Source organism: Melopsittacus undulatus, chromosome 4 (assembly GCF_012275295.1).
Source record: "Melopsittacus undulatus isolate bMelUnd1 chromosome 4, bMelUnd1.mat.Z, whole genome shotgun sequence".
NCBI lineage: Eukaryota > Metazoa > Chordata > Aves > Psittaciformes > Psittaculidae > Melopsittacus > Melopsittacus undulatus.
Genome location: NC_047530.1, coordinates 14,446,103 through 14,461,341, shown reverse-complemented (window position 1 = coordinate 14,461,341; position 15,239 = coordinate 14,446,103). Strand labels below are relative to the sequence as shown.

The window sequence follows — 15,239 nt, the reverse complement described above, 5'->3', positions numbered from 1 at the left end:
GCATTGATTCACTGACCAGCCGGTGCCAAACTGCCTCCACACTGTCCAAAAGGTGAGACATCAGTATGAAAGTGTCCTTCACCTCTGCTAAGTAAAAGCTCTTGGGCATCTGTGTAAGGATGAAACTTCTCATACATATTTTTCTTAATAGTGGTTTTCCTGTTTCTGAAGTTAAGCACAAAATTCCAATTATTAGAATGCAATTTCATATGCTTCAAACAGCTGTTATCCACCAGACACATCATAGTGTTAAGTGTCATCTGGCAAATCAAGAAATGCAAGTTTCAACTTGTAATACAAGCTTCTAATCAACTAGTACATGCTGCAAGAGTTACTGTCGCTGCACAACACAACAAAATGTGTTTCCCTCTGGGATGTTTGGAGAATGACATGCACTGGGATCCAGACAAGCTCAGTGGGTGGATGTTTGTGACGTTGAGAGGAGTGAGCTCTGCAATCTCTGTCTGGGCTCCACCTGGGAGTGGCTGATGCTTGGAAATGTGCCACTTGTGCATGGGCAGAGGTTGCAGTAGCGCAGGTCATGGTCTGAAGAGGGGTAATGGCTAGTTATACATGATGGCGGTGTACTTTGTATTGGCTCAGTTTTCCCAGATAGCATTTTCGGGGTAGTTGTGGGAGGACTGAAATTAAATTTTCCTCTACTCTCACAATTCAGAGGAATTTGAGCTAACTCAAACCAAAAATGTGCTTTCATGCAGACACCCATTAAGCTGTAACAACAAGGTGAGTTCTTATTGGTCACTGTTGCCTGCAGAATCTCTCAGCTATGTGGGAAACAGCATGAAAAGCCCTTTGCACCATGGTGGGTACTTCTGTTCCAGAGATCTGCTGATTGTTCAGGTTGATGACAGTGAAGGCAGAAGAATGGGGACCTTGTATCCCCTGTGCAGGAGTTCATAAGTTACGGTTAGGTTAAAATTTCCACCTACAGAAATAAAAAGGGATGGTCAAGGTAATAGTGCAAACACTTTAGTTCTGTAGTATTGCTTTCCAAAGCGTACCCTCCTTGTTAAATGAGAAACAGATGAAATAATACCTGTGTTTCTGCCCTCCTTCCCACTTTGTCGTGGCACTCGGAGGGGAAGAGCTGTGCTGAGAAGCCAGTGGCATGCTGTTGGTTTTAATTTTGGGTCCTAGTTCTGTTTGTGCAAGATCTCACCTGCTCTTGCAGGTTCTTCTGGTGATTAGGGGAGAGAATTCTTGGAGCACTTGCCCCATAAACTCTTGCATCAAGCTGTGCTGTGAAGCACGAGATTTGTTTCACTTGGTGATAATGGTGGCTTAATGTACATCTCCCTATCCCTTCCTTCTGCCACTACCCCAGTTACCTTTAAACCAGGTAATTTCCCTGATACAACCCCATGTAAAAAGTGTTCTGCTGAATAAGGCAGAGCAGAAAGCTCAGCATAAAGCAGCATAAGTGGGTTCATGACCCTGGTGGGGAGATCTTCATCCAGAAGAGGGGCTGGGGCACATGTTCACCATAAGCACTTAATTTTGTGCTCTGCAGAAGTTGTTCATCTGAGCGATCCTAGAGAGGATGAGTTACTGAAATTATTAATGGTTGGATCTTGTGGGCAGGTGAGTGCAAGTCAGGTACCCTGCAGCACCTTCTCCTGTTAGTAGCTGTGTCCAAGAGATGTTAAGACTGGAGCTGTCATCCTAGATGTGAAATGAGGGGGGCATAATTCGTAGTTTGAGTTTAAAGTGGAAAACTGCCGGTGGTGGAGACCGTGTTTTAAAGCAAACACCAGCTTTATTGCTTTAAAACTGGATGATGGTGTGAGTTTAAAAGCAAGAGAGTCATAACATCGACAAGGGGAAGCTTTATCACAGTGAGGACAGGAGAGCATTGGAGCAGGCTGCACAGGGAGGTTGTGTAGCTTCTGTCCTTGGAGGCTTTGAAGGCTGGCCTGGATAAAGCCCTGAGCAGCATGGTTGGCCTTGAAGCTGGCCCTGCTCCAAGTGGGGATGAGGAACCTCCTGATGTCCCTGCCCACCAGAACCAGGCCATGGCTCTTAAGGAAATTCACATTGTTCTGTGTCTGATTAAAAGCAAACATGGAATTTATCCATTCTTGAAACAAGTTCAGAAGGGGGCAAATGGCACAGATGAGAGCTACACTCAGGTGGATCTATGACTTCCGGTGGGAACCCAGTATGTGCTAACAAGGGGTGATCTTCCCTGGTCAGGATGCTCCATTTTACTAAGCTGTTAAAGGATAATGAAAAGCAAAACTGTATTATGATGCCTTTTCACAAGAATGTGCCTCATTTGCATGATAATTTGCGAAGCATTTTATATATAGTGCTTTCTGTGATAGAAATTGTCCAAAGGAGTTTTGAATCTTGTGCTTTCTATTTTCTCTGTATTCCCTTCAGTTGCAGGGCAACACCCTCCAGCACAGAGAGGTGGTGGAATATCCTATTTTAAGTTTGATCAGAAGTGGGAAGAATTAATGCTTTAATACCCTGGTGCTTGTTCTCACTGTATGTTGGGCTGTGTAAAGCTGGAGTTCCTCAGTGCTCTTCAGGGCCCCAGAGCTGGTTATCTTTAAAGCTTTTTAACACAGGCACTTCAACATATGTTTGCATTTCAACCTGGATGCTGTCCTTATTTTCCTGCTTGGAAGGCTGAGCATGAGTAGCACCACGTAACCTGGAACATGGGGATGCTGGCATCAGTAGGTCTGCAGTCTTCCTGCTTGATCACAGAATCGTAGAACACCAGGTTGGAAGAGAGCTCAAGGATAATCTGGTCCAACCTTTCTAGCCAAAGCATTAGCTAGACTAGATGGCCCACCACCCTGCCCAGCAGAATCTTTAGAGTTGGGGAATCCATCACTTCCCCATGGAGTTTGTTCCAATGGTTCATTGTTCTCATTGTGAAAACCTTTCCTCTTGTGTCCACTTGGAATCTCCCCAGGAGTAACTTGTATCCATCACCCCTCAGCTTTTCCTTGGGCCTCCTTTGTCAAAAGGGAGTCTCTGCCTTCTTTGTAGCCACCCTTTAAACAGTGGAACAGGGTGATCAGAGCTCCCCTGAGCTGCCTTTTCTCTAGACTGAACAAGGCCAGCTCTCTCAGCCTTTCCTCACATGGCCACATTCATCTCTGTGGCCCTCCTCTGGACTGTCTGCATCCTGCCCACATCTTTTTTCTATAGCGGGGACCAAAGCTGAACACAGTTTTCTAGGTCTGGCCTGAGAAGCACTGAGTGGGATGGTGACATCTTGATACTCTCCCGTTGGTCTGTACTGGCTGTCAGGGTCAGTAGTTTCTAAAGGGAGAGTGTCTGTGGAGTGACACTGAGCAAAAACTGCTCTGAGTGGCTCAAAACAAAAACATGATGGAAAAATGAGCTCATGGCTGCCGTGTGAAGGCAGGGCTCGACGTGGCCCCTCTGGTTTTTGGCTGTCTGAGCTGATCGCGGCCCATCACCATCCTGCTGTCATCAGCAGAGGGCAGCGCTGCTGCTCTCAGCCCTCCTGCCTTGGCAAATCCTCCTGGCACAGAAGGCTGTCTGCTACCGATTGTTTTTAACATTGAACTTGATAAAAAATAGGGAAAACCAGCAGCAGTTTGGTTGCTGACAGTGCTGTTTGGTTGACGCTGCTGTAACCCACATCTTTGCACAGACTTGTATTGCACCATTTTAGGTTTGACGGCTACAGGAAGAACACAAACACACTGTACATGAGATTTAAATCTGAGCCTTGTTCAATGTGAGGTCTCTTAGGAGAATGAATTTCTGTGCTCTGCAAGAATCTGGCATCAAATGCAGTGTGGAAAAGAAGGAAAACTTGCTGACCTGCCAGGGACAAAGCTCCCCTCTCTCCTATCTCTTCTGGTTTCCTGAGCTATGGCAAAAGCCACCTATCATGGTTGGACTCTGTAATCTTTAAGATCTTCTCCAACCTAAATGATGCTATGGTTCCTGTTGCAATAAAAGTGAATTCTTAGGAGTGGTTGATATTGCAGCTGCCTTGGATCAGGTGGGATTGTCCTGTCTTCCTTTGGCCTTCATGTTTTCTCCGACTGTGTGCTGAGTGCAATATCACAGAGGGCTTTTACTTTACTTGTTGAGCATCTCTCCCCTTGGCAAAGAGATGGGAACAGCAGCGGCACACACTGCCTTTGGTGGGGATAGGCTTGAACAGATTCAACCACCTCCTGCAGCACAATGCTATTCCTTTTGTCTTTTTAGGCTGGATTAGTTGCCTGCAAGGTTGAATGAGTTTAAAAGCACCAGGACTTTGCCTTTTTGGTGGCAGCAAGCCATGGGGGTTATTCAACACATCTGCACAGGCAGTTGGGATCAATGTAGGGATTCCTCATCCAGTTATTTCATACTGTTAAGATGCAAAATCTTCCTTAAGGGCCTATGGGCAACATGCCGTGGAGCTTAGTGCAGCTGAGAAGGGAATTACTATGAAGTTTGAGGCCAGGGGACTTGAGGACTTTTGTCAATCTATTGACAGAAATTGCCACAAAACCCTCTTAACTCTTGGAAAGCACCTTAATGCTCAGGTCAGCACATCAAGTGCAAAATGATTAACATTTATTCATCTTTAATAATAGAAAAGCTTCAAACCATGGTGTGGATTTGCCCATTTACAGCATCAGTGCTAGAAGCTGTGTGAAGCTTTCTGGGGTGGACTTACTGTTCTCCTGGCACTACCAAAGCAAGAGGGAACTGAATGAGCTGGAATTTTGCACCAGTACTCTGTTTTCTGTGAGAAGGAAGCTGCAAAGGTGAGACTTCTGCTTTGTGCTTTATAATAGAGAATAAAACGGAGCTGGTGCAGGGGAAAGAGAGCAAGAACAGACTGGGTCATGTATGTGAAGGTATATGTGAGCAGCAGCTATGATGCTGCATCAATGCTCTGTATCTGCTGCTTTTGCTGTCTTTACCATCAAACTTGAGGTACTGAAGTTCTCAACCATACTCTGCATTGACTTGTTCACTAGTGCTAGGGCAGACATACGTCTGTGTCTGGGAAAGGAGATGTTGTCGTCACAGTTCCCATTGCCCAGCCTGGGAGGCTGCACTGAGAGGAAGGAGAGATGATGGTTGAATTTAGCACCTCAGAACTACACCACGGATGGCCTCGGTGATAAATTTGCAGCCCAAACATTGCATATGATGGTTGCTGCCAACCCCATGCGCATGTCAGGCCACAGAGGTCATGAGACTGATAAAATCACACTGCTCTGCATTTTTCTGCTTTATAAGCGAAATGGATCTCTTCAGCCATTGAGCTTCTTTCCCTCTAGATTAGTTCCCTTCCCTTTAATTTACCATGAAAAAGGCAAAACAGAAGCAGCTTTCTGTTTATTAGTTTCCATTAAGCAGTTTGAAATTACCACTTTGAAGTTATTTAACTTTACAGAGAGAGGTTGCACATTGGAGTGGGGTCTTTTGCTCTGGGAGACTTGGTGGCCACAAGAATAGAAGATGATGTTAATTCCTGATATAAGTCAGCATAAAGTAAAGGGCACTGGGGCCAAGCAAAGGGTTGGTAACTCCTCAGCTGTAACTGCAAACTTTCATTTATATATAAAGTTCTTTGGCTTACATGGCTTCTTTTAAACTACCACAGTATGTAGTTAATTAAACCCAATGGTAAACATTACTGTGACATTACGGCAGGCAAGCCCTTCAATAAACAGCACTCAATAGATGGTGGCACTTCGAAGCTATTGCTGAGCAACCTGTCAAAGGTTGTTGCTAGAGGAAAATGTTTAATAACGTATGGTATTGTACAGTGAAATGGTGCCTGCGTGTCTGGGGAGCCCAGAGCTGGTGAGTGAGTTACTCACACTCCTGAAGGGACCTTGAGCCCCTTGTGGAAATGAGCTAATGCTCATCTCTAACCTCATTGCTGGATCCCTCTCCAGCTTTCTTGTAGCCCCCCCTTTTAGATATTGGAAGCCTACTTGAAGGTCTCCCCAGAGCTGTCTCGTCTTCAGACTGAGACTTTGCAGAGGAGCAGAAAAGGCCTTGACTCTGTAAGCACTGCTCAGCAGCAAGGAAAACATCCCTCTCTTATCAACACTGTTTCCAGCACAAATCCAAAACATAGCCTGCTGTGAAGAAAATTAACTCCATCCCTGCTAAAACCAGCGCACCATTAAACATCACTTGGCTCTTGTGTGCTATCAGATTAATGCTGGGCATTTAAAATAGGGAAATTAAATTGCGTAAAGAGAACGTGTCTGTCCACAGTGAAGCACATGTCAGAGACCAGGTCCCTAAGAAATGGTGTGATCCAATGGCTGAGCTGCCTGCCTGGCTCCTCTTGTCTCTCCCATGCCTTGGGTTGGCAATTCAGAGCTTTCAATTGTACATGGTGCCAAGTAGGGTTTCATTTTCTTTTTAGCGTCTCCAAAGCAAACAGGATACTTACTTATGAGTGCTTAAAAAAATTTTCCAAACCCTAAGAATATGCTTATTTTTGAGAAATGACTGTTTTTCTATCCCCTGTTGGGAAGCAGCCAGTCCTGGTTTGCAAGGCCGTGCATGGCAGGGCACTACAATACTGCAAGGAAGAGGCACCATCTCCGGGACTTAGGTCTTCTGTAGAGCCAGCACATCCATGTGCTGCCTCCCTTGCCTACTGCTCCGGCACTGAATCCAGCCGCTCTGTCTTCACTATCCCAAGCTTACAAACTGCAGCCACCACACCTCCGTGTCTGACCATGTGAGTCACAGTGGGATGACTCAGGCGATGGGGAGCAGAGCAGAATGTGGATGTTTCATAGCTCTGTGTGCAAAGGGCTCTTGGCACCCGCCCTATGAATGTTGAATCATAAACAGAATGGTTTGGGTTGGAAAGGACCTTAAAGTTCATCCAGTTCCAACCCCAATGCCACAGGCAGGGACACCTTCCACTAGACTAGGTTGCTCCAAGCCCCGTCCAGCCTCACTCCTCATCCTTGCTGCTGCTTGGCTTATTCAAGTGAAGAAATTAGCTCAAATATTGAGTTATGTTTTCACTTTTGGTCAAGCAGTTTTTCAGCGCTGTGTATCTGTTGCATAACTGGAAGCACGAGGCTTATGGCATTGGAAATGGAAAAAAACAGGGAAGCCTTCTTGGTAAATGTTTGGAACCTCCAAATGAAATCCTGAATATAGCAATACAGGTCTTTCAGAAAAATATCTCTTGCCAAAGACACTTGGGGGAGGGGGGGTGGGATGTCTTAGGATGGAAGGGAAAAGGCAGTGCGCTATGGAATTAATACAGCCCTATCTGGTCATCTGGGAAGGCAGAAGTCACCGAGACCTGCTTTGTGTGTCCCTTTACTCAACTTTATAAACATGTGCTCTGCACATGTGTACCTCTTGGTTAATACATTCTTAGAAAGATGCTGGAGCAAGGACTTGAAGGGTTGTTCTGATGAGCAGCTGTCTCCTTGTGCTTCAGTTACAGGCTCAGGAAGCTCCAGATGCTCATGCAGTGCCTCAGGGATCCTCCAGCGTTACTGGCTCAAATCCTCTCCAGGTCCCTCTGCCCAAAAACATTACCAGAGGTATCTCTGGGTCTGTTTACTGTGGTGAGGTCTGCTCACTGTGGTAGGCAAGTGAAGCAGCACTCCCTGGTTAAACATCTCCCCAAGTGGAGCATCACACTCCCTTGGGCATCCCTGGCATCTTTCATCAGCATTTGACACGCTTCAGTTTGCCTGAATCCCTGTGACAAGTGTTATACAGAACTGCAGGGTGTGAAAATCCAGGCTGGTGCCCCAGTAGAGAGCCGGCTGCCCTCTTTCAAAGCCTTTTATCAAAGTCCTTTAAACCAAACACAAGAGATTTTTGCCTTTTGTTTGTATCAGCAAGGCCATTTAGTTTAGCTGCTGCCTTGAAGAAGTACTTTCTATGCATTTAATGGCACCGATTAAAGGGAGTGTCACTTAATAACCTTTGGTCAGCCCCAAATTGGCCAAGCAGTTGGACAAGATGATCACTATAGGTCCCTTACAACTGAAGTAGTCCTGTTCTGTTCTGTTCCATTCTATTCAGTTCTGACAGCAGCACCTTGCAGCAGATCAGCAGCACAACAAGTCTTTTTGTTCTCTATTGCTTTAAGTTGTGAAGCCCCTTGAGCAAGCAGGAGATGATTTACCCTCAGTCTGCAGTAAAACTGTGCTTGCTGAAATTACAGCTGCTGCTAACAGGTTTTCAGCGCTGCTCCTCTGCCGGACTTGCTGCTCGGGTGAAAGCCAAAGCTCCTCCAACTTTTTATTTCTTTGTGGTCCCCGGAGAGAAGCAAACCCACCCAAAATTTAGAAGGAAATCGGTGGTTTACTGAGCTTCAGTAAAGCTGTGAGCCCCCCCCCCCCCCCCTGCAGTGCTGCATCCAGCTCTGGGGACATAAAGACAATGGAGATGCTTAAGTGAGCTCAGAGGAGGGCATGAAGGTGCTCAAGGGGCTGGAGCATGTCTCCTATGGAGACAGGCTGAGGGAGCTGCGGTTGTTCAGCCTGGAGAAGGAAAGGCTCCAGGGAGACCTTAGAGCAGCTTTCAGTGCCTAAAGGGGCTACAAAATCTGGAGAGGGGTTTTTGACAGGGGCCTGTAGGGATAGGATAAGGGGGAATGGCTTTAAACTGACAGGGGGAGATTGAGATGAGACATTAGGCTGAAGTTCTTCCGTGTGAGGGTGCTGAGGCTCTGGCACAGGGCGCCCAGAGAAGCTGTGGCTGCCCCATCCCTGGCAGTGCTCAAGGCCAGGTTGGACAGGGCTTGGAGCAACCCGGTCTGGTGGAAGGTGTCCCTGCCCATGGCAGGGGCTGAGCTGGGTGCTCTCCGAAGCCGCACGGGTTCTGTGGCTCTGCCAGGGCAGGGACCGGGAAACCTCCTCGATGGGCGCAGGCGCCCGCAGGAGGCGCGGACCGCGAGGAGCCCAACTGCTCCCTGGCGGGTGCCGCTCAGGGACCGCTCCCCTGCCCCTGTGCCGCGGGCCCTGCCCCGGGGGAGCGGCCGCTGCCGCTGCCCGCCCCGAGCGGGCGGGTCCTGCCGCCCGGAGCCACCGAGCGCTGCCGCCGGAGGTGCCGCACGGGTGAGCGGGGGCTCCGCGCACGGGTCCCGAGGGGAAGGGGCGGGGGGGCCGCGGGGGGGTCGGCAATGAAAGGGTTGGGGCTGCGCTCGCCGCTCGGTGCGGGGCAGCGGGAGCCGGACGTGCGGCAGCTCCGCGGGCAGCGGCAGCATCCGAAGCGCTTGGTGGCTTTAGGGGTGCTGGGGGTGACTGCGGGCGGTTCCGGGTCTGTAAGGGTGGTTGGATGTCATGGGGTGCCCTGTCTGTTCCCCCAACATGTGCGGAGGGAGCACTAGTGCACGGAGGGCTGGAGACACCCAGGAAGTCACTGCAGAAATAGCACCGAAGGAAGGGAAGAAGTCTTGTATTCCTGCCCCAGAGAGGTGCTTTTCACACTTTGTGTGAGCATAGGAAATACTTGGGGTGCGCTGTAGACGTCTGCTGGGGTGCTCCTCACAGCTGAGCTGCCGAGGGGACTCCAAGTGACATCGACAGCAGCCCAAATGCTGCTGGAAATGCACCTTTGAGGTGCTGCCCGTGCTCCCAGCAGCCCGGCAGTGAGCACTGCGGAGCTGCAGCACGGCAGTGACAGCGGCGGACGAGGGTGACTCCCGGGCCCCGAGCTCGGCCCTGCTGTTTGGGGGCACAGGAGCAGTGGGTTCTCAGATCCTCAGTTACATCCACCTGGGAACGCTGGTCCTGGTGCGGAGACAGGAACCTCCTGCCAGGTGAACTGCTTACTGCGTGGGGCCGAAGCAACGGGAAATGGGGGTAAGGGAACAAAATTGCTCCTCCTGAGGTATTGCAAGGAGATCAGGGGAGAGCAGGCAGCGGACGACCCCTCACCGCAGCAGCACAAGCCTTATACAGCTGCATACCCGTGGCTCGACCGAACCCAATCCGGCTGGATCCAGCCCTGGGGAGCCTGCAGGAGTTTTGTGCAGGCTTTGCCCTGTGCACAGATGGCAAACTCAAGAACTTAAAACCCCAAAAGGCAAATAGTAGCTTTGAGAGATACGGGATGTTCACACAGTTCAAACCGATGGTGATTGAAGGCCAGCTGAAAACCCCTGTGGGCTCAGGAGTGTGAATGTTTGGCCAGGGAAAGGGGTTGTTTGTTGCTTGTGTAACCTTGGGGTTCCGTCACTCCCAAGGCCTGACTTGCTGCCACCTTTGTGCATCTGGATGCTTCTTGCAGAGAGAATTTTCCTTCTGTTTTCAATTTGGAATTTTCCTTTTCTCTCCGGTTTCTGGGCTTTTTTCCATCCCTCTTCCTTCTTCCTCCATGAATGCTCTCTTTGACGGGAGGAATTCAGTGGTCAGGTATGGTCCAGCCCTGCCTCAGTGGAGCGGCTTGGCCTGAGCTCATACAACTTGTAAAGCAGCTTTTACCCACTGGTCCGGAGCGGCGGGTGGCACGTGTATCCCTCTGGGGCACACGGGGGAGAAGGGGACCTGCACCCGATGAGTGCCACACTCCTTGTGCCTTTCCAGGCCTGCTGGGAGCATCTATCCTGCGTGTCATGGGGTGTCTGCGTGTTCCCCAATGTGCTGTGCTGCGTTTGTACCTCCCATGCAGCTCGTTGTGGCCCCCACAGGGATTTTTAACTGAAATCCTTTCTGGGATGATGCTGTGGGGAATGGGGAAGTGGATAATGCTGTCTGTGGGTGCCCAGGACAGAGCTGCTCCCATGACATGGTGGGTGCCGATACCACATTACTCATCACACCAAGCTGCTCTGCTCCTTCACATGCTGTGTCGGGGGCAGAGCGTTGTCACCTTCCCTTGCACAGAGCCTGCGTGTGCCACCCGGAGCCCGGCACAGGGAGCCAGCAGCCTACAGCCAGGGCAGGGAGGTGGCCGTGTCCCCCCCATGTTGCTGTCACCCCACAGAAGGGGCCTGGCTGGCACGGCCTTGCCTGCCCTCAGTGCAGCTCAAATGGTGATGGTGATGGTGATGGTGAGGGGTCCCCGCAGTTCAGTGTCTGCTTGACACCAGCAGTGCTGTAAGGCCAACAATGGCAACAACAACCCCCAGCAGCCCATTTCATCCAGAGGGTGTTCGGGCTGGATTCACCCCTGGAGCTGTTCGGCTGCTCATGGTGGTGATCATTTCTCCCGCAGGGATCACAGGAGGGTTTGTTCTGTGGTGTTGGAGCTGTCGGTTCTTCCTGGCAGGTACATGATGGGGACTGGCCACGTTCCAGCCGGTTGCTGCTGTGAACTGTAGCTCTTCTCAAACATCTCTGTTTCAGATGATGTACCTTAAAAATGACTGTGTCTTTTGTGTTTCAGGAACCATGTCAGACGGTTTCTCTGTAAGTATGGAATTCTTTAAAACAATGGGGGGTCTCTGAGTGTTGCCTCCCCTTGCAGCAGGGACCTTTGGCCGGGTGGGGATGTGTCTTTGCTAACCTGCCTAACCCCCAAATCTGCCTCAGTTACACTGGTGTTTACTGGAGACCCGTGCCCAGGCACTCCCCCCACCCAGCTGCTGGGCAGTGGTTGAGCTCTCACCACTGGTGCATGCTGTAGGCTATGCGAGGTGGATGCTGGAGGACTCACCCTGACCCCAGGACTCCCGTTACCCCCTACCGCTCCTCCTCTCCCCTCTGTCCACAGCTAGCTGATGCCTTGTCCACCGGCAACAACCCGAACCCCTCTGCCCCCCAGCCCCAAGGCTGGCCCTCCTGGGGGAACCAGCCACCACCTCCTGGGGGGGTCCCAGCCTACCCTGGCCCTCCCGGACCCTATCCTGGAGCACCAGGACCCTATCCTGGAGGACCAGGGCCATATCCCGGAGGACCAGCAGGACACGGGCCATATCCAGGAGCACCCGGAGCATTCCCTGGAGCACCAGCAGGACCAGGGCCGTACTTTGCCCCAGGACAGCCACCCAGTGGCCCTGGATTTGGACCCCCTCATCCACATGGGGGACCGGCTCCTCCAATGGTAACAGCTCAATTGTTTTACGAGCGTTTCTGCATGTTTACTGCTGAGTTTTGTTTGTCCATAAGAGGGATGGGGGGCTGGCTGTCCCAGGGAGCTGGTATGGGTGGCCACTATCTCATGGGGTTGTCACACCATGGGCCAGCCTGTGCCAAGCTTTTGGCTTTTAACATATGTTTTCTGCTAACACCCATCTCCCTTGTCTCCCAGACAGTCCCCTTTGAGCTGTCCCTGCAGGCAGGACTCACCCCTCGGATGCTCATAACCATCACGGGGTCCATCAACCCCAATCCAAGCAGGTACCAAGGGGCATCAAGCACCAAAGGCAGGGGGAGGGTTCTGTGGGGCACTGCCAGATGGAACACAGCAGCTGGAATTTGCTTTCCATTCCTGAATCACACCCACCTGGTGTAAGATCAACTATTACACACAATAAATACGTAAATGTCCTGTTATTGCCCAAAAGTGTCTGTGGGTTTTTTTCCTGCCTTTTTGCTGCTATTTTTGTCAAGCCCAGGGCTTTTGTAGAAAAAAAGCAGCAATCCTGTTTCTGTCTTTGCAGATTTTCACTGGATTTCAAGAAAGGGAATGACATTGCCTTCCACTTCAATCCCCGCTTCAATGAAGACAACAGGAAAGTCATTGTCTGCAATTCGATGTTCCACAATCACTGGGGAAAGGAGGAAAGGACAGCTCCAAGGTTTCCATTTGAAGCTGGAAAACCCTTCAAGGTGACAGAATAGTCCCCAGCTGGGTCTCTGTGTCTCAGCAGCACCTGCATCAGGCACTGGGGAATTTGGTCAGGGCTGTATAATAACACTTGTGGTGAAGACCTTGATGCTGTTGAATCAGCGCTCAGAGGGGCTTTTAGGACAGTTGCCCGGTGTTCTTTGCTGGCTGTCCAGCACAGCAGGTTCTATGGCACTGCCACTTCTAACCCCTCCTGCAGGTCCAGGTGCCCAGGGTATAACTTCTCCCCACTTCCGTTATTCCTGTTTATTATTAGAGCCTCGTTATTTATACTGCTGTCGGTCTATAAAGCATTTTTCCTGATAGCACCCAAGCTCTCTGTGAGCTTTTCCCTCCTGCAGAATAGGTTCAGATCTGGTGTGAATGCAGCTCTCACAGTGTGGAGAGCCACTTCTTGAAAACAGTTATGGTCATGAGGACACAAACTCTGGGCTAAACAGTGGAGGAGGAAGAGCACAGCAGGGCTTTGGGGAAGGCAAAGGTCACCAGTGGTGTTTGCAGCTACAAATTGCTGCACCAGCTCATCCAGGGCTGGACTTGGCTAGCAGCAGCAGCCATTAGACAGTGCCAGCCTGCTCAAGCCTGTGGCTTAAAACAAATCCAGTGGTTATCTTTTGTCTGATGTGTGGGTTATATTTCAGCTTCAGATCCTTTGCGAGGCAGATCACTTCAAGGTAGCAGTCAACGATGCTCACTTGCTGCAGTACAGCTTCCGTGAGAAGAGGCTGAATGAGATCACCAAACTCTGCATTGCTGGAGACATCACTCTCACCAGCGTCACACCAACGATGATATAACTACAGTGGTGCAGTTTTAATGCAAACTTGATGCTTTTAATATCACTGTAACCAAAAGTGCCTTCTTACATGAATACTTTGAGGTAATAAAACATACTTTCACAAGTAAAATTTGTGTTCAGTAAGGTGTCAAAAGGCAAAATATCTTTCAACAAGCTGGGTTCAAAGGTGGAAGTAACTGAATTCTTGCTGTAGAGACAGCACAACACTTTGGCAAAGGATGACAGCTCAGAACCACTTGATTTGCTGCCCTGTATCCTGGGCTGCATCAAGAGGAGCGTGACCAGCAGGTTGAAGGTGATCCTGCCCCTCTACTCTGCTCTTGTGAGTCCTCACTTGGAGTATTGTGTGCAGTTCTGGTGTCCTCAACATAAAAAGGACATGGAACTGCTAGAACAAGTCCAGAGAAGGGCCACGAGGATGATCAGGGGAATGGAGCACCTCCCATATGAAGACAGGGTGAGAAAGTTGGGGCTGTTCAGCCTGGAGAAGAGAAGGCTGTGTGGAGACCTCATAGCAGCCTTCCAGTATCTGAAGGGGGCCTAGAGGGATGCTGGTGAGGGACTCTTCATTAGGGACTGTAGTGACAGGACAAGGATAATAGATTTAAACTTAAACAGGGGAAGTTTACATTGGATATAAGGAGGAAGTTCTTTACCTATGAGGGTGGTGAGGCACTGGAATGAGTTGCCCACAGAGGTTGTGAATGCTCCATCCCTGGTAGTGTTCAAGACCACGTTGGGCACAGTCATGGGCAACATAGTTTAGTGTGTGGTGACCCCGGCCATGGCAGGGGGGGTGGAACTGGATATAAGGTCCTTTCCAATGCTAACTGTTCTATGATTCAGTGATTTGCATGGAGAGTGATTGGGAAAGCAGCCTGTGATGTTCTGCTGCTGAACCTGTGAGCTCAGGCAGCAGTCTTCAAATCCATCTTCTGCAAGCACCAGCTAGGGGATGGTCATCTGATGTTTTTAGCCTCAGTGGCTCTGGTAGGTAAAGCCGTTACTCCTTTTTTGCTAAAGGAATCAAAGTAGTGCAGCAAAGGACTGAAGTTACCCCCACTAGGGGGAGGAGGAGGTGCACAATCAGGCTGTGCATTGCTGCTGCATAACTCACAGAAGTACAACCTTGCTGGAATTGTCCTCTTAAACACTGGAAAACAGGGAAAGCTCGAGAGCCTCTGAGCCTGACCAGAGTGAGGTACTTCAGGAAGGGGTTCAGAGCTGGAGGAAGCACAAATCTCTTTCCTAGACCATGGCTAGAAAAGTTACACCACTCCTCCATTTCAAAGGCCCATTCTGCTCGTTTGGTGGCCCAGTTCAATGTGCCACACTTCCCTCTCAAGGAAGATCTAAGTTGTACAAATGTTACATGCTCCACAGAACAGGTCATGAGCCTTGGGCTTTTCTCCCTTCATCACTTCCGTGTGAGTCAAGACCAGTTTCAAGGGTGGGGAGGTTTATTGGCAAATTAACCGCATGACTCAGGCTAGTAAAAAATAAAGTATGTTCCCTTTGCTGTGAGTCATGCTCCTGGTCTTGTCTGCTAAACAAGAACAGCAATAGCCACCACTAACATCTGAAGAATCTCTTTGACAGGGCTCATACTGTTATAACAGTTACTTCATTTAGAGCTGCCATGTTAGCAATAGGCACAGTGTTGAAATTTCCAGACAAAAAGATC

The 15,239-nt window shown here is 49.7% G+C and overlaps 1 protein-coding gene across 4 annotated transcripts; it reads left to right on the top strand.

The window, feature by feature from the left end:
• The first annotated feature begins 8,962 nt into the window (after positions 1–8,962).
• On the top strand, positions 8,963–13,664 carry LGALS3 (galectin 3). Of its 4 annotated transcripts, XM_034062025.1 has the most exons (7): positions 8,963–9,080; positions 11,182–11,235; positions 11,353–11,375; positions 11,680–12,009; positions 12,217–12,305; positions 12,569–12,737; positions 13,398–13,664. In XM_034062025.1, the coding sequence occupies exons 3-7, from the start codon at positions 11,358–11,360 to the stop codon at positions 13,551–13,553; spliced, it is 762 nt and encodes a 253-aa protein (XP_033917916.1). In that variant the 5' UTR covers positions 8,963–9,080; positions 11,182–11,235; positions 11,353–11,357; the 3' UTR covers positions 13,554–13,664. The 4 variants fall into 4 exon arrangements, with proteins under 4 accessions (XP_033917916.1, XP_033917915.1, XP_033917917.1 ...); XM_034062024.1 differs by lacking the exon at positions 11,182–11,235 and having other exon boundaries at positions 8,993–9,080; XM_034062026.1 differs by lacking the exon at positions 11,182–11,235 and having other exon boundaries at positions 9,049–9,069.
• Positions 13,665–15,239: the final 1,575 nt, after the last annotated feature.